At 44.3% G+C, this 26,354-nt stretch overlaps 2 protein-coding genes across 6 annotated transcripts in view; both read right to left on the bottom strand.

Moving 5' to 3' along the window:
• SACK1F (scaffolding CK1 anchoring protein F) overlaps window positions 1–19,059 on the bottom strand; it is a 33,093-nt gene extending 14,034 nt beyond the window's left edge. The window contains exon 1 of one of the 2 annotated variants that reach the window (XM_085570401.1): window positions 18,730–19,059. In XM_085570401.1, coding sequence (XP_085426527.1) covers window positions 18,730–19,059 — 330 coding nt within the window. Of the gene's footprint in view, window positions 1–3,336; window positions 4,036–18,729 lie in introns of those variants that run through there. The other variant, XM_021552712.3, reaches the window with a different exon arrangement.
• Window positions 17,920–26,354, bottom strand: part of GRAP2 (GRB2 related adaptor protein 2) — a 104,543-nt gene continuing 96,108 nt past the window's right edge. For all 4 annotated transcript variants that reach the window (XM_085570405.1, XM_085570406.1, XM_021554035.4 and 1 more), the window contains one exon: window positions 17,920–24,892. In XM_085570405.1, coding sequence (XP_085426531.1) covers window positions 24,713–24,892 — 180 coding nt within the window. In that variant the 3' untranslated portion in view covers window positions 17,920–24,712. The remainder of the gene's footprint in view (window positions 24,893–26,354) is intronic.

Raw genomic sequence — 26,354 nt, 5'->3', positions numbered from 1 at the left:
TGTAAGGACTCACTTAAATTAAGAACACTGAAAATAGATTGAAAAAGAAGACTGAAAACACAACTTTAACACTTAACCTCAAAGTATCTAATGGAAGAATGAATGTGCAGAGCAATCAGGGCCTTCATCCTCAGCCATGATGCACAGTGTAGAAAACAAGAATTCTACTTTCCTTTTTTTTCCCCCCAAATCCCTGTGAAAAGTCTGCTCTCAGGGCTTGCTTCCCAAGGAATGATTTATTGAGCTCAAACATAAATACTTTATGTTTCTCAGAAAGGGTCTGGAGTGTATTCAAGATTTGGAGGCAAAATAATCATTCCCTCTCTTTGCATGTATTGTTTTTCTGGTGTAAAACGAATCCTTCTTTCCAGGCATAGATTTTACATTAAAACAAAAGGTTTCACTGAAGTGAGAGACAAGCCTGAACATTTATAGGATGAGTAACAACAAAACCAAGAAGGTTATGGGTAACTTTAATGTTGATCTTACAGAAAGGGAGAGAAAGACAAAAGATCTATCTTTTACACCATTAGAAACACCAATTATTTTTTCTGCCTGAGTTATTCTTCCCAACATTTTAAAGGTTATCAATGGAGGAAACTACTATTTTTCTAGTCCCTCTGCATAACATCAGTGTGCCAGGTCAGAGCTGTCATGCTGACAGTATGCTGGGAATAGAGTTGTCTAAATTTTAATTTCCTGGGTGCTGGGGATCACAGCAATAAGCCCATCTGGGCTGGGGATGACATATACAGGTGTGAATAGAGCTAAATAGTGAATCACACTGTAGGACTTTCTTCACTTGATGCTTGGAAAAGGTGCAGCTCTCTTGCAGGAGCCCCCTAAGAAAGGGGGAATAATTCTCCCCCTTGTTCAAGGGTCTCTTTCCTGTGAAAAATGCCCTTGTACAAATAGCTTTTGGGAAAGTGATGCCACAGTAAACATCCTCCACTGCATCTGCTGAAGCTCTGCTTAGTCCCTGATTGTACGGCCAACAACAACCAACACATCTGCTCTGTCAGGCTCCTTCTGTCAACAGTGCTTACACCAGCTTCCCTTTGTTAGAGAAAGAAAAGAGCTGACATTTTATTTATGCTCATCATTAACACATAAGTTCCTGATAGAGGTGAATTATGCTGCAGCTATATCATACTAAATCCCACAGTAACTTCTACTAGGCAGAATGTAACAGGAATGTTACCAGAATCTGTAAAAATTAAAATACAGTGAACCTGTGCCACCTTGTTTTTGAACAACTCCACATACAGGCAAATCATAGTTAAAGGCATGAACGGTTCATGTATTAACTCAGGCCTGTTATGCTCTCTCTCCCCTCACACACAGAGGTATGGATATGCTATTTAGGAGAAAGGATGCCAAATAATATTCATTTGAAGTAAGAACATTCACATAGAGAATGGATAGCAGAAGCAGAACTTCTTTTGTCTCCATCCCCACCATTTGCAATGAGTGTAAGGACTGAAGAAGTTATACCCCCTCCTGGACAAACCATTAATTTTCACTACTGGCTTTGCAATGTGAAGGGATTGCTCCCTCCAGGCTGTGGGGCCTTGTGTCAGTTCAGGCTTCTTTCCAAGACTGAGGACCATTGACAACAGCAGTCAAAACTCCCCATGGGCAACGCCTGTTGTGTTTGCCATCTCAAACCCCTGTCACAGCTGGTGATCTGTCAAGATCACCTAGGAGCGTTCCCAACCAGAGCAAGTCAGAGCATGAGTGTCTACCCCTGCAAGAGATTTTCCCCATTTCTCTTCCAATCCTGTGGATAATGAACTTACCTGTAGGACCCATAGGTGTGCCTAGCTCTTCACAGGAATTTTAAGATTGGCAAGTTAATGCTTGCTAATCTCATTGCAGCTAGGTAGCTTAATTAACATATGTTTGTAAAATACTGATGATAAAACACCCACAGACATGTGCCACATATTAGCAGCATCTGTTTAGACCCCTCCTCAGAAAAAAACAAGCCAAACAATCCCCTACTCTCATTTGCTGATTAAAAAACTGCTACCTGGAGACTTTTTTTGCCAGGGCCAGCTCAGCTGAACACAATAGGCATAGTTATCTATGAAAAGGACCATTAAACACTCAAATGGCTGTTAAACGTGAACACAGCTTCGGGCTGGGAGGGGCACAGTTTGTCCAGTCAGTGAAAAATAAAAATCTACAAAGGAATTAATTATTTCTAGGTGCCAGGCACAGCTATTAAAAGAAACAAACTTTCCCAGTTCTTGAACAGTCTATAGAAACATTTGTAGCCGCACAAAGAGGAGGTGAAGTTGCACTACATCATAGTGTAAGGATTTTACAGCTTCTGTCTTCTAAGAGACTGATCACACCAGTCACTGAACAGAATTACAGGGTGTGCAGTTTCCGAGAGCAAGGAGCTGAGGACATCACCCACCAGATTAATGCCTCTGGAAAGTTTTCTGTGTTTTCCGACAGATTCGGTTTGAACAAGTCTGCAAAAGTGTTGCATATAGTGTGTGTTGGCAGAGGGGAACAGGCGGAGGAGGAAATGACTGCTGAATTACAAAGCAGAAAAACCAGAAAGCTGCAAAACTAAGCGCAGGAATGAAGTTGCTTATACTGTTCCCCCCTTTACCCAAGGGGTGTGTCAGCTCTGACGGATATCTTTTCCTGGGTGGTCTTCCCCGGGAACTTCACCCACATCCGGGGTGGGTGACGAAAAACCTCGTGATTGCCCCCACCTGTTCAAAGCAAGCTCTTGTAGCATCGTGGCTGGTTTGCTTCCTTGCCAGAGGTGCCCTGTCACCACCAGCAGTCATTTCCAGGGAAAGATAAACGGGAGAACCAGCCGCATATTGTGTGCACTTGGGTCTGCTTGCAGCTCAGGCTGGACGGTGTTGAGACCACAAAAAATAAACCCAAAAAACACCATCCCAGAAACGAACACGCTGCCCTGCCTTTAACTAGGGATACCTGCACACAGCAGGTAGGGGTGGCTGTAACAGCATCACGACCTGTCTTCCTCTGAACCCGGGAATGAGGCCGGGACAGGACAACGCGAACCACGGGTTCAGAATCCCAACTGAGGGGACGTGGAGGGGGTGTGCAGAGGTTTAACCCCATCTCAGGCATCAGCTTTGGCAAAGCGTAACATGACTGGCAACGAGGCACAGGGAAAGCCCTGCCTGGTGGACGCCGACCACTGCATGGCCAGCGCGCTCCTGCTTCGGAGCGAGAGCCGCCCGGCCTCGGCGGCTCTCGCCCACCTTCCACCCCATGCCCCGAGCCAGACCCTCGGCCCGGGAGAGGGCGAGCAAGGCTGGCCCGTCTTGGGCCGGGCCGTACCTTCTGCGCCTGCTGGATCATCTCCCGCACCACCTCCTTCAGGTGCGGCGCGCTCTCCTCCTTGCGCGGGTGCGTGAAGAGGGACACCCGGCTGATGCCGCGGTAGAACGTCTTGTCGGTCCAGCCCAGGTCCAGCGGGGGCACCTCGGTGTCCGAGCACTCGGGCCAGTAGGCCAGCGAGAGGGTCTCGCCGCCGGGCCCCCGCGCCACCTTGCCGCCCTCCCGGGGGTCGTCGTAGCCCCGCCAGCCGCCCCGCAGGTCCTGCAGCTCCCGGCCCGAGAGGAAATCGCGGAGCTGCTCCTTCCTCAGCGCCTCCCGGTACGCGGCCTCGCCGCGGGTCACCAGCGCCTCCAGGGCTCGGCGCTGCTCCTCGCTGTAGTAGAAGCGGGCCTGGGCCTCTGTCACCTTCTCGTTGACGTGCAGCTCGTCCAGCAGGAGCACCTGGGACTCCGCCATGCCGCCGGCACCCCCAGCGCAGCGCCGGCCGGGAGCGAGGGCAGGAGGCTGCGGCGGGAGGGAGAGGCTGGGCCGCGGCCGCCTCACCTGCCTTGCCCGAGCCCGCCCCGACGGGTGGGGCGGCCGCTCCCCCGGGCCCCGGGGACATGGCTGTCCCCGCCGCCCGGCCCCTCGCCCGGACTCCTGGCCCTCGGGACGGGGGTGCGAGTTGCGGGGAGAGCAACTTCTGCGAAAAGGAGAACAACCCGACCTAAGAGATGTAGGATGCGATGTGAGATAAAGGGAAGAGACTGGTTATGTGGCGGCCTAAACCAGCTTCGAGGGATGTGGGATAGAAATGTTTAACTAACTTGTGAAATTGTAGCCTAAGAGTGAACTTGGTGCACTGAAATGGGAAAACTGCACCTCTGAGGGAAGACCCTCGCCCACTGAACGCATAAATTTGGAATACCCTGTGCCTTTAAACTGAGGTGGGGAAGGAAAAGGCAGTAGTAGCTGAGCCAGATAGTGACGTAGATTCATTATGCAAATGTTGCCTGAATAGGATTGTATAAATATGCTTGCATATGTACATTGTGTATGTATGTATAAATACGCTTCCTAGCTTTGTGGATTTACCACTTCTCACCCATGTCTGCGCAAACATGAAATAAAATCGAGTGTCTCAACACTGCGTATGGATCAGCTTCCTCACTGGGTGAAAGAATCCATATTTGGGACAATACCCTGGCGTGGCTGGCACCAGTGTCCTGACTGCAGTCCTTAGAGGAGAGCCAGGCCTGGGCCCCAGATGTATTTTGAGGTGCAAATGCAAAAGTCTATTTAAGACTTTTCGCCCCCCTCTTTCACACTTGACAGCCGCCTGACAGATGCTCATGAGGAAGAGGGGGGCACAGCTGGGGCCAGGGAGGTGGGCAGTGCACCATGGTGGCCACAGGCAGTGGCCTGTTGGCTGCAGAGAGCTAGTAGCTGTCTCTCTCTGAATCCTCTGGCACCTCAGCAGCTCCAGAAAAGCAGGTGCTGTGGGGTACCCAGCTTACAGAGGGGAAGATGACAGAGCCATGTGCCAAAGGCTGCCTAACAGGCTGGTGTCAGAGCTGGGAGTAAAACAGTGCTGCTTCCAGTCTCTGGCTGGGAGCATGAATAAATAGCCACACGCATCCCACCGGAGACTGGGGGCTGTAATGTTAAATTAGTGTGTGATCGTTGCTAGGGGCCCTAATCCAGATTCCCTCCCCACTGCAGATTGGATAAAAAGCAGGGCTTCCCCACTGCAGCCCAGGGACAGAGCTGGCAGGGAATGAGCAAGGAAACAAGGACAAAGTCAAAGGCAGTGGTGAAATACAAACAAAGTCAAAGGCAGTGGTGAAATACAAACATTCAGAGGCATTTACAGTGCTTTACATCTGTGATTAGCCCTAAGTGCTCACATGCAGAAAAACTATAGGGGACAGAACTTCTGAAGCTGCTCTTTGTTTCCTCTCTCTAAGAAATCACCTGCCCTCAGTATTAGTTAAAAAAACAAGGATCCAGTGGGCCACCACAGCTCATCCTGTGCTGTTCCTCTCCTTTAGGTAAAAGAGATTATTTTAGTATTCCAAACTTCTTCAGTAGCTTTTCCTAGCATGAAATTAACTTAACATTTGAATTACACTTTGCAAAGGTCTACTCCTCTGCCTATCAAGTCTCCTTTAAAAATTAATTTCCATGTAAGTTGTTTTAGCCTTATTTCTGATGAAAATAAGATTTACATGGTCATGGTGTCTGCCTGTCTGTCCATGTCTCTAATAAACTTTTGAGCCCACTGTCTGATTTTAAACAAGTCTGGCAGAAGTGTAATTACATCTCTAGAGATTTTATAAAAAGTAACAGGCCTGATAGCAAAAAGAGACTCTATCACAGTTCCCAAAAGTGCAAGTTACAATGTGGGTTCATGCCTTATTAGATTTCAGATATTCCATAAAATTTAGAATGCTAATAAATGCTTGATCTGTAGGAAGAGCTTCAAATTATTTTTTTGCCATCTTAGGCACTATGGTCAATCAACTACAATATACAAATATACAGGAGATGTGACTTTCTTAGTTCCAGTCCTCACTAAATTACTTGTCGGTTGTGGTTTTTTTTTGTGTTTTTTTTTTTTGTTTTTTTTTTTTTTTTTTCTGTACCAGAGGCTGCCATCAGCTCTGCTATTTCATGTGGGACTAAATAAAATCTCTTTAATCCTGGATGCTCTGTTCATTTGTAGCCGCACAATATAGTCTTTTGCGTTCACCTAAGGCTCCCACATGAAAGCAACAGTAGGCTCACAAATATATGTATAGTTTTGTATTTAAAAGCAAGTGAATAATTCCCACATCTAAGTAAAGGCAGCAAAGATTATTTTCACTTTGTTGTGATGAAATGTTTAGCCCCCCACCTCTCACACTAGAAGACAAAATGTTGTCTGTGTGTTGATAGAATAAATAGGTGCAAGGAGCTTTGCAAAAGCTGAGCAAGACCCCTTCCCAAAGCAAGTACATGTCCCATCTCCCCCCTCCCCATTCTCACATCAGTACATTCCAACCAAGTCTTTTCCTGATCTGGAATTTTTGTAAGGTCAGATGATTCAGTTCCTTTTGATTTCCCTGATCCTCCAGCTGACAGCATGACCTCAGAGGAGTAAAAAGAGCTGTGCAAACAAGCTGCTCTCTCTGCCCCAGAGTCAATCCAACTCTGCAGAACTAGGGAAAAAGCAGCTTGTCAGGCAGAGTGGGGAAAAGACTCACACCTGGCCCTGCTCTTCTGGGATCAAGGAGTCAGTTCCAGTTTCCACTCTAAAAGGAAGTCATTATTGTTTGGGCAAATGTTTTCCTCTCTGTCCTTAGCAGAAACAAGAGAAACAAGAAAGGGGAAGGCTGATTTGAATTGTGCTGAAGCAGCTGCAGATCCACACAGAACTACGCTGTCCGTCACTGGGTTTGTTTTGGTCCCGGGGATTACCTGCTGGAGGGGCTGCGTGTGCACAGGCAGGGTTGGGTCTCTTTACTTTTCGCCTCTGTTTGGGTGTCGTCCCAGGCCAAGGCCTGGTTAAGGCCTTACTTTCTGGTCCAGTTCCAGAATGTTTTCCAAAGGATGTAAACTAACCTATCAGGAAATATTACCTCTTGTTGTAACCCTCCCCCAACCCTATTACAGTGTTTTAAATCTGCCTTCAAACACCTCCCACGTATAATCTGGTTATTTGGGCCTAATTGCTTAACTTTCCTTTGTGAGGCAGTGCAGGCTGTGCATTAGATAAAGATATGACACCTTATATTTAGCATTAATTGTGACTGCGCTTGTCCTGAGCACACATCTCTCTTGCTGGTCCTTGCTATGTAATTTCAGTCCCTAAATAGCCTACCTCATGATACATTCTTTGATAAATTTCCCAGCAGTGTTTCTCCTGTGGCATAAACTTCTACAAGCTCTCGTTATAAACCTTTGAGTGCTCGGCGCTTTAGGAACAAAATCCTGATGCTGTCCCCATCACCTATATCTTATTTTGCTGAAGAACATTTACCATCTACATGCAGAATAGGAGTAAAAACGGGGGCAGATATTAAAATAAGTATCTTTTTGTGATACAGTGTTCAAGAGCTGTATAGTAGAAGTCTTTTTGTAAGGAGTGGTATCCTCCAAAAAAAAACCCAAGATGATTTACCAAAATGCCTCTGATTCAACCATACTAATTTTTGGGTTGTTTTTTGTTTTGATTTGATTTTGGGTTCTTTGGGTTTGGTTTTTTCCCCTTTGTAAAAAGCAGCAACTGCTTAAAAATTAGCTGTGCAAAGACAACTAATTGTTTATGTGATGGCAGATACAAGAGAGTGTTTTCAGTTTCTCACTGTGTCAGCTGCAGGTTAGTCTGAAGTGTCAGGGCTTTGCTGTCCTGAAGTAGAAGAGTAAATAAATAGGTGCCTGTGCCATGGTTGTTATTAAACACTATATTCCTTCCCTGTGCTGGCTGGCACCACAGCAAGACTCACAAAGGCTTGGTGGAGATTGTACCTTCTTGACTCTCTTCTCTGGATCAGCAGCCAGGAGTTTGTGGGGAGACTGCTACGTGCACAGCGAGCCGTGCTCCCCTTGTCCCGAGTCTGAAATCCCATTTGCAAGGGCTGCCAAGCCAGCGCAGGAATGGGTGCATTAGTCATGTCCAAGTACTGGCAGAGCAAAAAAGCCCGAAACAAGGGGATTTCAAGGTGGAGAGGAAGAAGCTCCTGCCTTCTCTGTTCACCCTCCAGCAACCCAAAGAGCTGCAGGCAGTGGCAGGCAGGTGTGTCACTTCTGCAGCAGCAGTGACAGTCTGCAATCCGGAGGATGAAGAAATGCTCGCAGAAGCTTCCTTTCTGTCACATTACACCGCCTCAGGGAGAAAACCTAGCTGCTGAACTGGAGAATTGCCGCAAATGAGTCGAGTGCTTCTGGCCTCCCACTCACATGTTTCCATGTGAGAGTAAATAGGTAAGAGAGTCCTCTGAAGAGAGCAGAAAGGAACAACTGAGTTCACAGGCTCATGTCTTGCAGCGAGGTATTTGCTGACTGAGCACGCACAGAAACACCTTTAGCTGTTTTCCCCGTCTGCTCCTCTTCACAGAGCAGCACTTTTTAGGCAGTTTCCTGTAAGAAATAGTGCTGACCCTGGTCTCTTGCTCTTTCAACAGCCATACCGACAGGGACTCAAACTGGGTGCAATTCAGCTGAGCTACCCTGAGGGGCCTTGGCCAAGTCATCTGTTGTGCCTCAGTTCCCATTCTCTAAAATTAGGAAAATACTAATCTACTTCACAGGGCTGGTATAGAGAAGAGCTTAAAAAATGAAACCTCAAACCAACGTCACCTTCATTTTCTTTGGTTTCTCCTGCAGGAGGTGGGGGGAAGAAATGAAGAAAAACAGTTGTAGAGTCACTTTGCAGATGAGCCAAATCCTGAATGGAAGATCTGGCTGAAGAAAACAGCATGGAACCAGCAATGCAGCCTCTGAATATGATGCTTAATTGCAGCTATAATTCTGTAGCACTCAAATCATGGTGTGCTTTATAGACAAAGGAACACCAAGAATAGGGGCACTGAAAAATTAAGAGAGCAACAAGTCTGTGTACTGGTCACCTGTCAGTGTGCATTGCTATCAGCTCTCTGGGAAAGAAAATGCTCAGGTGAGAGCTAACAGGAAGATGAGTGGAGCATACAAGGAAGTCTGGAATGGGTGTCCCAGGAAGACACTGCAGGAAGGAGTAGCAGACTGGCAGGAGGTGATTAATGGGACTATCCAGATATTGTGGTGCAGACCTCCGGCCAGGGCAGCAAGAGCAAGTGGGAGATGGAGGTATGTGCTGATAATGAGACATGGCAAAGTTATAACCAAAGTGGTGGGTAAGAGGGAGTCAGTGGAGGTGATGCAAGAGAAACTTGAAGTGTTCAAGGGTGAACAAATTCATCTGGAAAGCTGCATATTCAGTGGAGGAAAGTAGTCAGAAGCAGAGAAGAGACTCTGGTATCTATAAAGTTTTAGACACCCTGGGGATGGCTAAAAAAAGCCATGGCAAAATAGGAAAATGTTTTTTATAAGGAGGGGGAAAGAATATAACTGTGAGGCTTGACTAGGGGAGAGAGAAGTTAGAAGCTGGCCATAAAAATAAAAAAAATGAATAGTTAGGAAGTTTGGCCCCCACAAAAAATGTAGAACTATGTGAAGGGAGTGGCATAGGAAGGAAAAAGGGAACCCTCTGAGCAGAGATGCAGGAAGCTGAAGTGTAGGCTTAGACCTGGAGATGGAACAAGTTGATCTGTAATTCATGAATATAAAGAAATATACAGAAGATTTTAAGATATGCTAGAAGGGTGTTAATTTGGTTTTGAAGATACCCTTTACTGATCAGCATACATGGGACTCGGATGTGTATTTAGCTTAAAAACATCCAATGAAGAAGTGCAAAGGAGAAATCAGTGGCTCATGACCTTATCAGAAGCGCTACTAGCTCCAGAAGATCCCTGCCTTTCACTTGCCAGTGCTTTTGTCCAACAGTGCCACAGTGCAGGCAGATCGTGTGGGCACAAGTGACTCCCATGAGTCAGAGAAGACAAATAAAAGGAGCTGACCAAACCTCCCCCTGGAAAGGCTGTTTCCAGACAGATATGTTGGAGGTGTGAAAGCAAAACTTCACAGGAATTCATGTTCAAAATTAATTTGCCTTTTTTTTTCCTTTATAAATGCTGAAGGGAGGTCGTAGAAAAAGAACCAGGCGACGTTCCCTGCCTCTCTTCCAGCTGCTCTTTGTGTGGCCAAACCACCATGTGGCTTGACTGAGACACTGCACAGCAGAATTTGTCCCAGGCCACAGCATCCCTCCATGCAGGGGCACACCCTGGGCACCCCAAAGCCATGCACAGGGAAACCAGCAGAGCACCTTTGTTTTGATACTAGAGACATTTCTGCTTGGACTTCAGTAGGGAAGAACTTCTCAGCCAACTGACCAGAGGCATGATGATGGTCCTGGTCCTGAGACAATGTCACAGGTCCCCATAGTGACCTGGACAATCCCTCCCTGTGTTTATGGACACCTTAATTCAGGCTTTGAAAATCATATTTTCAGATCAGAATTGGCAACAAGATGTGGTTTTGAATTTTTCCAAAAGCAAAACCCAAATGCATAATGCACTCATGTTCCTCCAGTGTCTGTTTTTAGATCCATTTCTTTTGCAACTCAATTAATCAAGATTTTGCTGCTCATTTTAAAATAAATGGCATTTCTCTTAGGAAGGTTTATGGCTTTCAGTCTTAGAGGTTTAAAAATACTCAGATGGATTCTGAGCTAATCCAGATTCATAAACCATTTTCATCTGTTAATACCTGAACATTTTGATCATCATATTTAAGATTTTTTTTTTCTGGCAGAGGGGTATTTTTCAGACAGATTGTCCCCCAGTACTCTTTATTTCAAGCTTGTGACAGGTTACTGTGCTGCACTCTCATGCAAAACACATAGGAGGAAGGGAGGGGGAGGAGAAGCTGCAGCAGAAATAAGCCACAGCTCTAAGTTTATCCATATTCCTGTACCCCTTCTGATGATGAAGAACTCTTATTTCTCCCCTTATGTTTATCTTATCCTACTCACCTACTCTTTTCTATTTTCCCTGTCATGCTTAGGTGGGATCTTTTAAAATTCTTCCCTTGAGAATGACCCTGAGCATTTTTCCTTTTACTCTTCCAGCATGGCTGGCTCAGGAACAGGTTTCTGCTTGCCAGACCCCCACACCTCCTTCCCACTCTCCTGTATTTATATTCTTCTACTGGAGAAGCAGCTGCATCCCCTGGGGAAGAGTGCAACCTGTGGAAGATCCCTATCCCTAGCAGAGCCTCTCCGGTCTGACAATCAGAATGAGAGTGTCCAATCTTCATGGTTCTAATTCCAGTTAGTTGAGGCTGTCAATTAGTAGAGGAAGAAAAGATTTATTTTTTCCCTTCATGCTGGCAATTGACCTAAGTACAGTAAATGCTTTGACTAGACAGAAGATGATCTTGAGAAGGACTGCAAATAACGGCTTATCACTTTGCATATCTCACAAACATTTATCTCTAGTCCTCCTGGAAATCGCATATAGGATGTAGTGGGGTCACTTCATGAGCTCAGGTAAGGTAATTACCTTGAGATCTTATTTCAACACTTCAGAGCAATGTGAAAAGCAAATCGTAGCTCAGCAATCACTCATGCCAGTGCTAAGGGTAGCACTGTGACAAGCCATGTGTGGGATGTACTGGTGGCCTTTGTCACCAGGTAGCACAGAGGCTTTCCAGCTTCTGAAGGCCATTAACTGCAGCAAGGCTCTTGTGAACTTGGGGATAAATCTACCACAGCAGTCTCTACAACATTCCAGCCTCTGTCCACCCCCTCCAGGAAGCTACAGCTGGCACCCAACACTGCAGAACAAGAAGCTCCACGTGTAAGTCCCAGCATGGGAGATTCAGTAGACTGACACTTAGGATGAGAAACATTCTGCTCTGTGTGTCTAGGACATGCTGCTCTCCACTGCTATGGGACTACACAGCAGTGCTGGGAAATTAATTCACTCATCTGGAAGACAGTGAGGTTGGATTGGGTTGCTTGTCTGCAGCACTAGGAAACTTAGCTTTGTGAACAGTGCCTTGGCAAATTAGTTAGAGCAGAGTGATTCCCCGACTTCATCTCCTCATGAGCCATCCATTCCCTTTTGTTCTGAGCTCATCTGTGTTTGGAAGGTAAACACATGCTGACCTTTAGAACTAGGAGCTTTTACAGTTTGCATAACACTGCAGATACATATGCCATGATAATAAATAAGTTAGAGCAATTATGGAATAAATCCTTGCCCCAGAGAGATACCCAGATGCAAAGGGTGGAGCAAGCTGCCGGACGTAAAGTACAGGCTCAACCAGAGAAGCCATATTTTATTTTTGGCTGCAAACACTAGGATTTTTCAAGAGGAGTGAAGAAAGCCTAGCCAACATGAGCAGGCTCCAAGGGCAAGCTGAAGGAAGTCAGAAAGCCAAAGGAGATGAGAAAGCAAGCAGAGGAGATGTTTTACCACTGGGTGAGGGCCCAAAGACAGGGGCTGAAAGAGGCGATTAAAAATGCCATGCTGGCTTAAAGGAAGTAATGGAAAAGAAAGAGAGGCTTTGAGTGTGACACCCACAACTCTGCCATTGTTCTGCTAGGCCACCTTTGGCAAATAACATCACCTTCATTTAATTTCCCTCCTCCTGTTTGTACATCATGGCACTCTGATTTGCAAATTCTCTGGAGTAAGACTATAATTTCTACAGGTACAGGAAGTGCCCAGTGCAAATAGGCTCTGAACTCAGATGGTGCATCTCTGTGGTGAAGGACAGGAAAATCCAACACAAGATGCAAAGCTGTTGCATGGGCTTGGACACAGGCAAAGCTGTTAATAGGGACCAACAGTGTGTGCCGTGGGAGGAAGGAGAACAGGATGCTGGAGCAGAGAGGGCAATGCTGACCACTGAGAGCACAGCTTGCTTGTGGCAGTGGGATAAGGGAAAGAGCAATGAGGAGAAAGAAATGTTAATATCATGGTATGTGGGTGGAGGTGGGGAAGAGACAGGCATTGGTTTGGTAGAAAAAGCAGGTGCTATTTTAGTCAGACTGTGTTAATTTCAGCTCTGATGTAACTCAATTTACGTCAATTTTAGTCAGTTGAATTACACAAAAGATTAATTTAGGACAATGAGTTGAGGTAAGAGTGATTCAGCCCAAAATAAGTTTTGGGGTGCAAAGAAGAGATATGAAGCAAGGTGAAGAACTGGAACCATCCTGAATTTGGAGAGATGTTGAAGTAGAGGGGGTTGGTTGGGATAAGAGAGGGCAAACCTGAGGGAGCCAAAGCAAACAGGCCACAGGACCCTGCAAAAATGTTTTGCCAATGATTTTCATTGCAGCTCAGGACAATTTGCAAAGAAAAGCAGTCTGCTCCCTGAACTCTGTGTGTATTGGTTATTTCCACCTGACTCTTCTCATGGTCCACCTCCCCTTGCCACTCCTCTGGACAGCCTGCACACCAACATACCATACTCAGAGTGTTCATAACAATTGAGCTTTTGTCTTATTTTTTTGGTTTAATCACAAAACATTCCAGGTTTAACCTGAAGAACACTTTAGACCAGGGGTTCATAGGACAACAGCTACATTTAGCAATGAGAGTGGTTCTGATTCACTTGCAGTGCAGCTTCACTGGAATCGATGGAAATGAATTTGTTCCATTAATTCTCCAGAGACAGCATGAAAGCCAGATGAAACCAGACAGGGCCATTCTCACACTGACAAATGCATCCACACCTTAACTCTTAGCAGCCAGCCCATGGAACACATGTAAAAAGCATCTGAAATACTTGGCGCTGTCTTCTTGATTTGCAAAGAAGTGCCTCTTAACAACCCACAGGAAATAAAAGAATTATGTCACTACACTTAACAAAATGAAAACAAAAAATAATTAAGCACATCTTTTGCTTCCTTCCCATTTCACTAAATTTCTTTCCCTGCATAAACTTTTCATCTATTGTTTCTGATGCCTCTTTTAAATTGGTGTTTACTTTCTCATAATCCCATGTACTGAGAAAATGTAACACCCATGAATCCCTGAGGTTTCTTTCCTTTCTCTATCCTCGTTTTCCCTAGCTTTTATTTTCCCTTTCATTTTTTTACACTTTTGTTCTTTGAAATCAAGATCTTCAGTTGCATTTCATTTTCATTCCCTTCCTCTTAGCTGGCCCACATTTTCATTTCTCTGTTCTCTTGTCCCTTGTTCAGCATTAGATTTAGTTGAGAGAAGAAAGTCAGTCGGCTCTCAGGTTAAAGAGGAATTTCAACCATTTCTTTGACACATACCCCAAACTTGGCTCCACCAGTTTTCCACCTTCCACAAACACCCAGTACTGCACAAGAAATAAACACCTAGAAAGTGCTTTCAACGCATATTCAATCACCATAGTAAATACAAACTCTCTTCTGTAATATTCAATCATTATATTTAGTCCTAATATCATGCTTTTCATCTGCAAACACCCACACAAGCATTGGTTAATTTGTCCTCACAGCAGCCCTGACAGGTAGGTAATTACCTGTTATTATCTCCATTTTACACATAAGGAAACTCTGGGTGAAATGATGAAATTCCTAACAAGCACATATACCCACAAAACTAAGCAGGCACTAATTGAATCTTCTACAGGCACACACATTCACACAATCGTCCACAAACCTTTTAGTGTACACTGAACATTAGGGACCCATAAGCTCAGTGTAGGACAAGAGAGAGATGCTCACTCGGCATATTATACACAAGAAAAGGAAATTCTCAGACCATGACATTGCCCTGGACAGCAGAGGAGAGGTGCTGGAAGCAAACTGCCAGCTTTCCACAGCACACTTTGTATTTTCTGGGCAACATTTCATGACCTCCCATTCCTGCAGGTGAACAAATGCGCAAGGTGAGCTCCTCCTTGCCCCGAGGCACCACCAAGGTTTGATTTCATGTTTGCAGTTTCACCACTGGCGACTGCCCTTGTGCTTATCAACACTTGTTTCTGACAAGAAATTGGGAAAACACTATCATGCAAAACCCCAATTTGAATGCTAATGACATCTTAGTGCTGTATCCCACTCATTCTACTGCCTATCAAGATGTCAGGATGGGAAGATAATAGACCCTTTGGACCACAGGCAGCAGCACACACAAGCCCATAGAAATAGGGAAGAAACATTAGTGGGGAAGTCAGAGAACGAAAATGAAGATCTGAGTAATTACCTTTGGTCTAGGATGTCAGCAGCCCACAGCAGAGTATCCTGTGTGCAGCAACTCCCCTCCACCGCAGGGACAGGATGCTCTGTTCCCATCCCACGTGCTGCTCACCCACAGCAGCCCTTGCACTGCACAGCAGCCCTCCCCTGCAGGGACACCGAAGGGTCGGGCAGAGCCCATCTCAGATGCTCAGGTGCAGTTAGACGCTGAATTCCCAATTATGCAAGGCAGTTCCACTGCAGCTATTAAGCATTAGATGCCATTAATGGGCAGAGATGCCATTAATATAAATTTATTTGATGTGGAAAATAAAGACTGGCGTAAGGATTTGGACCTTTGTGACTTATTTTATTGCCCTCTATTCAGTGTGACACTGAGGCTCTCATGGACTTGAAGTCATTGTTCAATGAAAAAAAAAAACCCTATTCCCTTCCCCTGTTAGTTTCTGTCTTATTTTCTGAACTTGTCACAGCCTCTCTCAGCATAGAGATGTCCAGGGAATTGATTCCTTGTTGTCTTCCTTTCACTCCTGATGTTTTGGGTATGATCAGGGACAAAGCTATAGGACAGAGTTTGCCAAGATTAACATACATTAGTTATTCCATAAAATCTTACTCAAGGCTCCCCTGTATTCTCTGTATCAATTTAAATATTCTTAAGTCTGTATCATTGCTAGAGTTACTCCTATTCCAAATTTTCTTAAAATCCTTTATTCTTTTAAGGTTTTCCAACCAGGGTTATGCACTTGATGCATTTGGTTTTCTCTGTCAGTTTTCTGCATTTTCTAATTAGGATCCCTTTTGTTTTCCCTCCCCAGTTGACACATTTTAATTTTTAATTTCAAATTGCTGCCTGAGCTCTGCCACTAAGCCAGCACAGGTTGCTGCTTCCTAAAACTTAGACAATGACACCAAGGCTGAAACTTCCAAAGTTCTTCCAAAGCTGCTGACTCTAGATTCCTGCATCTCATGGGTTCTCTCTGTTTCATCCCTTATTAATTTGGATCAAGCATTCATATATCAGGAGTGGCCTGGACTTCCAGGCTAGTTTAAGAGCTCAGCATCTGTGCAGATGTTGAGGGGAGGCCAGCCCTGTATAACAAACTACACGGTGACAAGGTGAGACAAAAATATTGTTCCCAGTAAGAATTGTGGTCCTACAATTGTGCTATTCCTGTCGACTTGCCTGTACATCTCTTATCACCGGCTGGAAGCTGCAAGAGCTCTGGGGCACAGCCACAGTGCCAGTACTACAGGGCCTTGGCCTGGATTAAGCATTCCCAAGTGTTTACAGCAACTTGGAAACAGTAAGAATAAATAGTAAAATAATGTTTGCAAAACTTAAAAAACAAAACAAAATGCACCCACAAAAAAAAGAGAGAACACTCATGCCCATAGTAGGTGTAAGGAAATGGAAAGCAAATCTACATCCTCTTGAGAAAGTAAGTGATGGGCATGGTGAACTTTAGGAACACTGTGCAATGAATTTAAGAACCAAATGAAGGATTTAAGCTGTGGATGCAGGATGAAGATATTAGAAGCTCTGGTGCTGAAGACAAGAGGTCCCAGCTGATGTGAGAGTGAGAAGGGAGACAGTGACAAGAGGCAAACAGGGGGCTCAGGTGATTGAGCTGAGCCAGTCTGGCTTTGTCCATACCAGGAATAAATGTCCTATGAGAAAGAGGATGGTCCCTCATGAGCCTGAGTTTTGCAACCATGCTCAAAGTAACAGAGTGGTCAACACAAATGTAAACTTCTCATATGCAAAAGACAGCTGCATTAAATGACACGTAACGAAATTAAATTAAAGAAGATCTCAATATTTCATTTCCTTTCATGAGATGAAAATTAAAGGAATGAAACTTAAGTGAATGAATTGAAATGAAATGAAGTGCAATGAAATGAAGTGAAAATGAACATAAGGAAATGAATTTAGATGAAATATAAAGATTTCATTTTCTTTCATGAAATGAAAATTCAATGAAATGAACTAAAAACGAAAAATTAAATGAAATCAAACATCAAATATGAAATGAGACATCAAAAAATAAATTGAATTGAAATTAAACTTCATGGAATAAAAGGAAAATAAATTAAATGAAAAAAATGAAAGAAAATGTAACAAAATGAAATGAAATTTTTAATTTTAGTTCCTTTTAGAAAATTAAATCTCAAGATTTTATTTAATTTCATTTTGTTACATTTTCTTTTTCTTTATTTTGAAACTTCATTTCTTGCACCTTCATTTATTTTCATTATATACATTAAATTTTATTTCATTTTATTTCAGTCCTTGATTTGTCATTTCATTTTTTCTTTTTTTTTTTGTATTTTAGAATTCCATTTAATTGCCTTTTATTACATGAAGTTTCATTTTATTTCATTTCATTCCTTGCTTTGTCATTTCACAGAAGAAAATGAAATATTGAGATTTCATTTAATTTCATTTCCTTATTTTTAATTTCCTTTCAATTAATTTGATTTCATTTCCTTCCTTTAAGTTACATTTCATTCATCTTTATTCCTTGATATCCTTTTCATTCCTCGAATGACAATTAATCTCATGAAAGGAAATGTCTAGATTGTTAGATTTCACTTAATTTCATTCCTTGAAGTTTTATTTTATTTCACTTGAGTCCTTGATTTTGATTTTATTTAGTTTAATTTCATTCAGTGAAGTTTCATTTATTTTAATTTCATTTCACTGCTTGATTTTTCATTTCATTTCTCGGAAATGCAAACCACACATTTTTGTGTCTTGGAGCCTTACCTCTTATTTTTGGAGCCCTAAATTCCAGGTGTTTATGTCTATAATGTTTATGTTTATTCCAGGTGTTCCAGTGTTTGCGAAACGCCTGTGCTCTACAAGCGATGCACATTCGAAATGAGGATCTGCAGCTACTATTGTGGTCAGCTGAAGATTTAAACTGGTGAGGCCTGGCGTGCTCTGCAAGCTGATAAACGAGACCGAGAGCTGCGCCCCGAGAGAAGCATCGGCAGCAAGGGGCACCAATAATGGAGCGATTTCACGGGGCAGCGGGCTGTACTCTCGCTTCTATTCTGCTCCTGAAAACTCTCGAGTATGATCCATTCTCCTCGCAGTTAATGCTGAGCATAGCTTGAATGACTGAGAGTTTGACTACGGTCGAATTATTTTCCCTGCTTTAGTTTACAGTTTAAAAACCCCAGAACTAACCCAAAATCCCCACATCTGTTGAGCTGGAGCTTCTGTAGCTTTCCATGGAGGAGTGGTACTGCCTGCAGATCTGAGAGCAGATCTGAGCTCTCTCCCCCTTCCTTTCCTGCCTGCACTTCGAGCTCCCAAACGACTTTTAAATACAGGATCCCCATCTCATGTACAAGCTTTCTGGCGACCTCACTGCCAGGTAAGTTTTCCTTTTGCCGAGTCCGCAGCCTAGGACGATTTGATCTAAGAGCTCCCGCTGCCAGGACGGGGAGGCGGCGTCTTCCCCTTTCCCCTCCTGGCCGTGCATTCCCACTGCTCGCCCTGCGCTGGCTCTGGGCCTCGGTGCAGCCCTCGGTGAGCTGACTCAACTCATTATCCCGGCAAAACCCAGCGGATGGCTTTGTGCAGGCCGGCAGCGAGCCGAGGACTGACTCACCCGCTCTCGTGAAAGCCCGGCCATTGTTATTAGCAGACCATTTCTGTCCGATAAAGAGCAAAGAGCTGCCCTCACGGTGGCAAGCTGAGATATGCAGCTACAGGGCTGGCTCTGCTGCCGCGCATTCCTCTTATTCGCACCTCTGCCAGGTGAGTGGGGAGAGCTGCTAATGCAGAACGAGCTACACGCCCACTCAGCTCTGATGAAAGTGGCTCTCGAAGGGGCAGAGCAAAGGGCAGTTTCCCAAACCCTTAGTGCTGGCAGTAAACTTGCAATTGATTTTTTTCTCCCTCCAAAAATTTTGATGAGAAAAATAAATAAAATTAACATGGTGCAGTCTACTTCTAATTCAGCATTTCACAACCAAACCTTTGGTACGCTGCAAAAAAACCCCATTAACTCTATCCCCCCAGCCTAAACAAAACCAACAACAAAACGCTGGCAGAAAACATTCAGTCACAAGAAGGGGCACCAAGCACTGATTCCTGCTGTTTGTTATTACCTGTTGGCACTGCAGTAGTACTCAGACTCTGACCAGGAAAAGGGACTGGTTAGTAGCAGAAGGAAATTATGACACATTCAGTACAGCACAGTCATAGAAGATAAATTGCAAATGACCTCTAGATCAGCAGAGAAGGTATCTCATATTTTTCCTGGGTTTTCCTTTTTCTTTTCCTTTTTTTGTGGCTGGATATAGAACCACAGAATTCATAGATGTGCATGAATCATAGACGTCACTGAAAGGCTTCAGAAGCACCACTTAGACTTAAACTTCAGTCATTATCAGGACACTGTAACCATTTTATAGCTTTAAGTGCACAGTAATAGATGCACATGCTAAACTGCTTTTCCCCACCCCCATTTTTACTCTCGTTTTTTTTGTGACAAACAAACTCACCATGGCTATACCTTTCACAAATCCTGGTGGAAATGAGCCTACTTGGAACTAGGGAGAGGCCTCAAGAGTCCTAGGGATCTTTTAATTTGTTTGTTTCTTCTTCCTCTCTTTGTTGCCTGGACTAATTTTATTTCTGCAGGTCTACAAGGATTCCTGCACGCCTGCCATTTGTGAAATTTTGCATTTTCATGTTGGCAGGCTGGACATGGGCCAAGCACCTCTCACTTGCACAGTGGCAGCAGACAATGTGCTTTGAATTTTCTCTGCACACAATGGTCAGCAACCTTTCCTCATTCACTTGCCTGTTTTCCCTGCTACCCTGTAGCTCACAGATAAGTCATTGGCTGTTTTCTGCTGGCAGTTCTGCCTATGTAAGAAACTTCTTTTTTGTTTGATGCGAATTAAGGCTCATTAGTTCTGTCACATGAAAGTTGCCTCTAAAAAATTGGAGAAATTGGCAATGCTCTGCCCTCTTCTTCAAGGCTGTTAAAGGCTTTATCATGCACTCAGTTCATGGTTCCCCACTGAAATGCAAACTTTTCAGCAGCAAGGACAGGCTGTGTGTCAGAAGCTCTTTAGTTCAGCCTGTGTTTTAGCCAGTAAATGTAACTGCCTGGATCACCTAGGGAACACTAATGGTTTTGACTGACCTCCATGGGGTTTCATCTAAAAGCACCTGAGCCAATTGCTTTGAACAAATATTTGAAATGAGATGTCTGTAGAGCACTTTCTCTCACCACAGAGGCACAAGCTGGGCTGTGGGCCCAGGAGGGGCAGCACGGTGATGGGCCACAGCTGAAAGGAGGTGCATGAAGACTTCTGGGGCTGCACTGGGCAGGGATGGGCAGCATTGCCAAACACTTCTCACACCTAGTGTGATATAACCCAGGCTCCTCCTCAAAGAGCTGCAGAAGCAGAAGAGGAGTCTGAGCAGAGCCCTAATCCAGATGGCTGCAGTTCTGTCCCACCAGACATCCTTGTTTGTCTCTATGATGTGACATGGACATTACTAAAGACTTGCTGCTTCCCAGCTGGGGCAGAGGTCACCCTTCACCTCACTGCTGGACTACACCTGCTGTGGCATTGCTCCTGCAGTGCAAAATCTCCCAGCTGATGGCACTTTGCTGTTCAAGGCTGCTCAAGCCATGTAGTCCTGCCTGCTGGATCTTTTGCTTCTGACATCCTTGGTTACTCTCCACAAGGCCTGAAGGCAGAGGGGCCTTTCAAGGGACTGCAGCATTGGGATCCTGTTGGGGAGGAAGGATGAGAGGTGCCGCTAAATAGAAAAAATCATCAACATGTGGCTGTTGTGGAAAGCTTCAGATTTCCTGCACAGCCCACTGAAACTTCAATTTAAAAAACAACAACCACCCATGAACTTGTTTTCCTGGCACAAGCGGCTGGCATAGCAGCCTGAGCAGGTGCTGACTTGGTGGCAGCCCTGAGGATCATCTCCCTGGTGGTCCTACCTGTGAGCAGCCTGACAGGAACCAGCCGTGATCCCATGGTTTCTGTGGCATGCTCCAGTGAGCACAGCTGTTACAGCAAGCATGTACACCAGTGCAGAGAGACCTCTCTTTTGTGGCACAGAAAACTGCCTGCACATCTTTCACATGAAAGGAAATTTCCATTTACTCTTTTTAGCTCAGCCTTATTAATCACAGAGACATTTCCAAGCAAAATATGGATTTGCAGTAGAACATAGGCAAAAAGTTCATTTAGACAGGAGAAAGCACAGCTCAGCTGTGCTCATCAGACTTCTTTTACCATGTACAAGTCCAGCTTCCTCTGTTTCATATGTTGTGTCTGCCTTCCCACATACTTTTCCTACTGTTATCTCAGTTTACATTCTCTTTTCTCATGAACTGTCTTTCTTGCTTAAGAAAAATAATTAAAAAAAAAAATTCCTCTGCTTTTCCTCTTTATGCCTTCCCATTTTGGCTTTACAGTGAACTCTCTTGGGATATGTTCCAGAGGTTTGGTTCTTTCCAAAATGTTGGCAAATGTCAAGTGAGGTCAGTGCAGCACTGTCACCTTAAGGCTCCAGTCCTAGGTTGCTAATATGTGCCTCTTGCATGGCAATAGACTCTGAGGTGTAAGTGAATCACCACAATATTAATAAGGATTGTGCTACAATTAAAACCTCTTGGAAGAAAGAGCAGGAAGGTTGGCAAGGTATGTGGTTAGAGGAGTGTCTCTCTCCCTCCTTATTAAGTGGCCTGATCTGTGAGAGAGAGGATTTCATGGGCAGAAAATGGCATGAGGCACCGAAAATGTCTCCATCCTACAGCCCCTTCTATCCCCCCAAAATTCCCCACTTTGTCCACACCTCCCCTTGTGTCCAAAGTCTCCACTGACTTGGGAATAGCCACAATCCTTAGCATGGCTCTTTTGCTGTGAGAAAAATGACTTTTACTGTGGGAGGGTACAAAAATGCAGGGTGACACCTGTTCTTCCCTGCTCCTGCCATGTGGCAGTAACTGCAGGCAGCAGTGCCAGGCCAGTAGCAGAGGCAAGAGACTGGGCAAGGCAGCCCTGAGCTTGGCCCCTGCACAGGGCAGCAGAGCAAGGCACTGGTGGAGTTATCACAGATGCTGTGAGGCTGTCACCTCCTGGTAATTTTGCTGTCATTAGGTGCTGCTCATAATGAGAAATCCTGATTTTACTGTGGTTTTGGTATGTTGTCCATAATTAGTGTGCAGTCCTGTAATACTAATTACCTTAGGTATTAGTTCCTTAAACATCAATTCAAAAAATCACGTGAAAATTTACCTTTTCCTCAAATGAGTCATGAGTTAACACAGGGGTACTTACAATGCACTACTTAGACTTGCTTAATTAGTTAATCTCTGTAAAGGGGTTTCAAATGTGTGAAGAGCTATCAAACTGCTAAGTGCATTATCTTCAATTAATTTTGTGCAACTACATCTTCACTACCAAGAGGGTCTTTAGAGTGCTGAGGAAAGGAAAAGGAGACATTGCTTCTAATTTTAAAAGTAACTAATACAGAAAAAAAGGGAATTAATTGAAAGATGATTTGACATGATGGGAATAATTCTGAATACACCATTTCTTTTGTTTCAGCCAGAGCTGAATATGAAAGATTCATCATTTTAATCCCTCCTTTGCCTTTGTTAGTCTCCGGTTTCTTGGTTCCATCTCTTTTTGGCCTTAATGCTCTCCCTCTCACTATTAACCCTCTATCTTCCAAATTTGTTACTACCTTAGCAGAAAACCAACCAACACACAAAAAGGTTAAAAAAGGGCAAATCACACCAAACCACTCTTCAAACTGGAGACACTGAGGTTACACCCTCATACAAGAGGAAAGGGATCTTGTTCCTAAAGAAGCCTCGTGGACTCCTCTTCAGAAGAAGACCCTAAAGGGCCAGAACAGAGATCCTGCAAGAGAACAGGCCCAGGCAGTCGTATTCCCTGGATCACCATGGTAGCCAATAAGTTCTTAATGTGTCTTTCAAAGTTTTCTATTCTCTATAGAGCTTATATGCCTTGTTAAATACTCTCATTTTACTTCACCCATTAACAATCTGCTTTTGGAGGAGTTCTTTCAAAATGAATTCTTTGTGCTAATGCTCTGTCTAGCTGGCAGTTTTATTCAGGCCAGCTACATTGAATTGGACTTCCCCAAGAACCTATTTCCTGGGTTCTTTTTCTTCCACTGGGACTAACAAAAGATAAGAACTTTTTTTTTTTTTCCTGAGACTGATTTGTGTTTAGAGGTTTTCACTTGCCTATTCTTTTTTTTTTTTTCAATAATGACTAATCATCACTTCTCCTTGCTGACTGCTGAGGTCCCACATGTTGTGAAAAATTCAGGCAGCTTGTTTAATATCAACATGCCTGAGCAGTGGTTATGCAGTTGAGTCTCCTTCACAGGCTTTGTGAAGGGGACAGGTAATGTGCATTTAGAATAAATTTCTATCACATCTGGGCATTCACTCAGCAGTTATTTGAAAACCTATTAATTTACCTTATTTTATCTAAAAGAAACTGGAATAGAGAATAGACTATTAGATGGCTACAGCTTTATTCTCTACATACTGTAAAATAACAGCTTAACCTGTTGAATGAGACATTTCTCTAGCAACATGGTGATCATCAACACAGCAAGTTCTCAGGGAAAGAACTTCTGCAACCAAACCAGAGAAACCTCTCTAATCCCTCCCCAGTTCAGTTTTACAAAAGGAACCCATGAGGGATATTGTTATCCAATCCAGTGGATACTGATTTAGCTGAAGGGCCTGATCTGCTCTAATCAGGCTGAAGTGTAGGCACCTAAGAGAGCAACTTGAAAATGGGTAAGTTGCTAGGGAGTACAGAAAGAAGAGCAGGCCCATGAGAAGAAGCAAAGCAAGTTTCTTGCCCTCCCCTACCTTCACCATTTGCATGTTTGTACAAAAGCTTACAGGGCTCCTCCCCTTCATCTGGTATATCCATACAGTCCATACACACAGTGTGAGATGGGTAAGCCAGAAACTATTAAGAAAATAATTAAACTAGAAGAAAGCCAGAAACTATTAAGAAAAACCTAGATTGTCTCGACCTCAACCTAAAGCCCTAACTGAAGGATTAATGTGGTTGCCAAGGATAATTTAATTCATGTGGGCATCCCTCCTGCCTCTGACAGAAATGTAGACTGGAGCCTGAAGAGACTATGACTGCTACCAGATCCAAAATTAAGGGATAGGGCTACCTGAATACTGATCCTGAGGTTAACCTGAAGCCTGACTTTTCTGAGGGGCATTTCCACAAAATAAACCTAATTGCAGGAGCTTATCAATAGTTAGCCAAAGAGGTGACACGGCAGGGGGGACCCAGCAAAGTCTCAATGAACAGTCCAAGATTTTTGCTCCCTCCCTTTCATGACTGTGAAAAAAAGGGGTAAAAAATTCTTTTTCAAAGGGTTCTCTTTCATACCAACATTTCAATAGATCAATTGCCAATAAATTAAGACAAAACAAAAAACAATGTGTGTCCTGGTGGCAAGGGAAGATGAACTCCTTCTCTGTCCCTGTCATGTCAGAAGAGCAGCTCCAGCAGAGTCCTCTGGGCCATACTGTGCCCTCACAGCAGCACCGGTGTGACATAGTTGGCAGGGAAGAGACCCAGTTCCCCACGCAGGCGTCCTTTCCACCAGGATGGGTTGGAGCTGTCCAGGACCTCTAAGATGTCCCCACTGCGGAAGCCCAGCTCATCGTGCTCCATCGCATCGAAGTCGTACAAGGCACGGACCCACAGCGTTCTCTGGAAAGGACAGAAGCGACAGGCAGGGAACAAGGAGCCAAGACTTTGAAAGATCATCTTTGTCACCCCTCTTAAGACCGAGTAAATACATTCACTAAGCAAGGACAGGTAGTGCTGAATTTTAGACCAACTTGCAATTAAATCAGGAAGTGGCCAAGATGCCAAGAAGGAGGGACCAATTAACTGGGACACCCGAGGGATGGTGTTTGGTTTCTCAGCAGCCTCAGTGGGTATTTGCACCAGGTGAAAAGTCAGACTGAGAGCAGGTCCTTAGGAAATTGTGTTCTCATGTCTCTAATGCCTCTGCCCTGTAAGGGGAGCCAGGACAGCCACATTTGAAGTCAGTTATGGGAGTACAGAAGGATTCCTGCCTGAAACCTGATGGGCTGTAACTATTAGGGAATGGCTCTAGGGAGCTGGCGTGGTGCTGGTACAGGTATGAAAATGTGTCCTCAGCCACTCGAGGACTGAGAGAGCCAGCACACAGGTGAGAGTAGAGAACATTGTAAAGAAGGATAAAGAAGGATATTTGTTCTTTCAGGCACTTTTGGGGCATAGGGAAGGGTCTTAAACCTTCTTCAGACTCTCCCCAAGGTCAGGTCTCTGAGATCCAAAGGATTTAACCTCTGTTTGAGTATACCAGTTTATCTGGGATGTGCACTGTAATGTGCACTATGGTTGTATTTTTCCTAAAGGACTCTGCAGTCAATCTCCCACTTTGGATAGAAATCATATTTTAAAGGACATAGCTTAAGCTTCTTTCTGGGAAATTGTTGGCATCCACACCACAGGGCATAGATAATTTAGGACGTATATCTGGCAGGGACAGATGGAGAGATCTGTTTAAAAGCAGACAAATTTTGAAAAATCTTCCATTCATGTCCCTGCTTAGATCTCACCACTAGTTATTTGGTTGGACATATAGACCTTCCTATAATTGGATTTGTGGCTTCTACATCACTGATGGGATGTGGAAGGCAAAAGCATGTTGTTATTCATTGCCACAGCCTCTGAGAGATAAAAACCATTGTATTTTAAGCTGGATTACAGTAAAGATTTGGGGCTTTTGCCAAGAAAAGCGGCATGCCCCTATTTTTTAAGATGTTCCAAATCTCCTAATCCAATCTGATCTTTTTCACTCATTCTTGAGAAGGTCTGCTGTCCTTTCCTTCTTTCCTTGGATCTGGGTTCTCTGGTTATGGGCTAAGCTGGACATTTCTTCAAGGAAGAGGAGCATGCCTTAGGTCACACTGAGCTCATAGGGAAATACTTTGTAGCTGGCAGTGGAACCACAGGCTGAGGCAGGGAAAGACATCACATTCTGTGTGGGCATTCACAAAGTGGGACTTGGCAGAGCAGGTAGAGACTGAAGGTCTGGGGTGTCTGCAGACACATCTGGATCACACCCACATCCACTGTGCTAAGAGGTTCTGACAGCCAAGGGTGTCAGGTAGGTGACAGC

This window comes from Lonchura striata, chromosome 1A, assembly GCF_050655825.1.
Source record: "Lonchura striata isolate lonStrDom1 chromosome 1A, ASM5065582v1, whole genome shotgun sequence".
Taxonomy (NCBI): Eukaryota; Metazoa; Chordata; class Aves; order Passeriformes; family Estrildidae; genus Lonchura; species Lonchura striata.
Note: the sequence above shows the minus strand (reverse complement) of the source record. Positions and strands in the feature narration are given on the sequence as shown.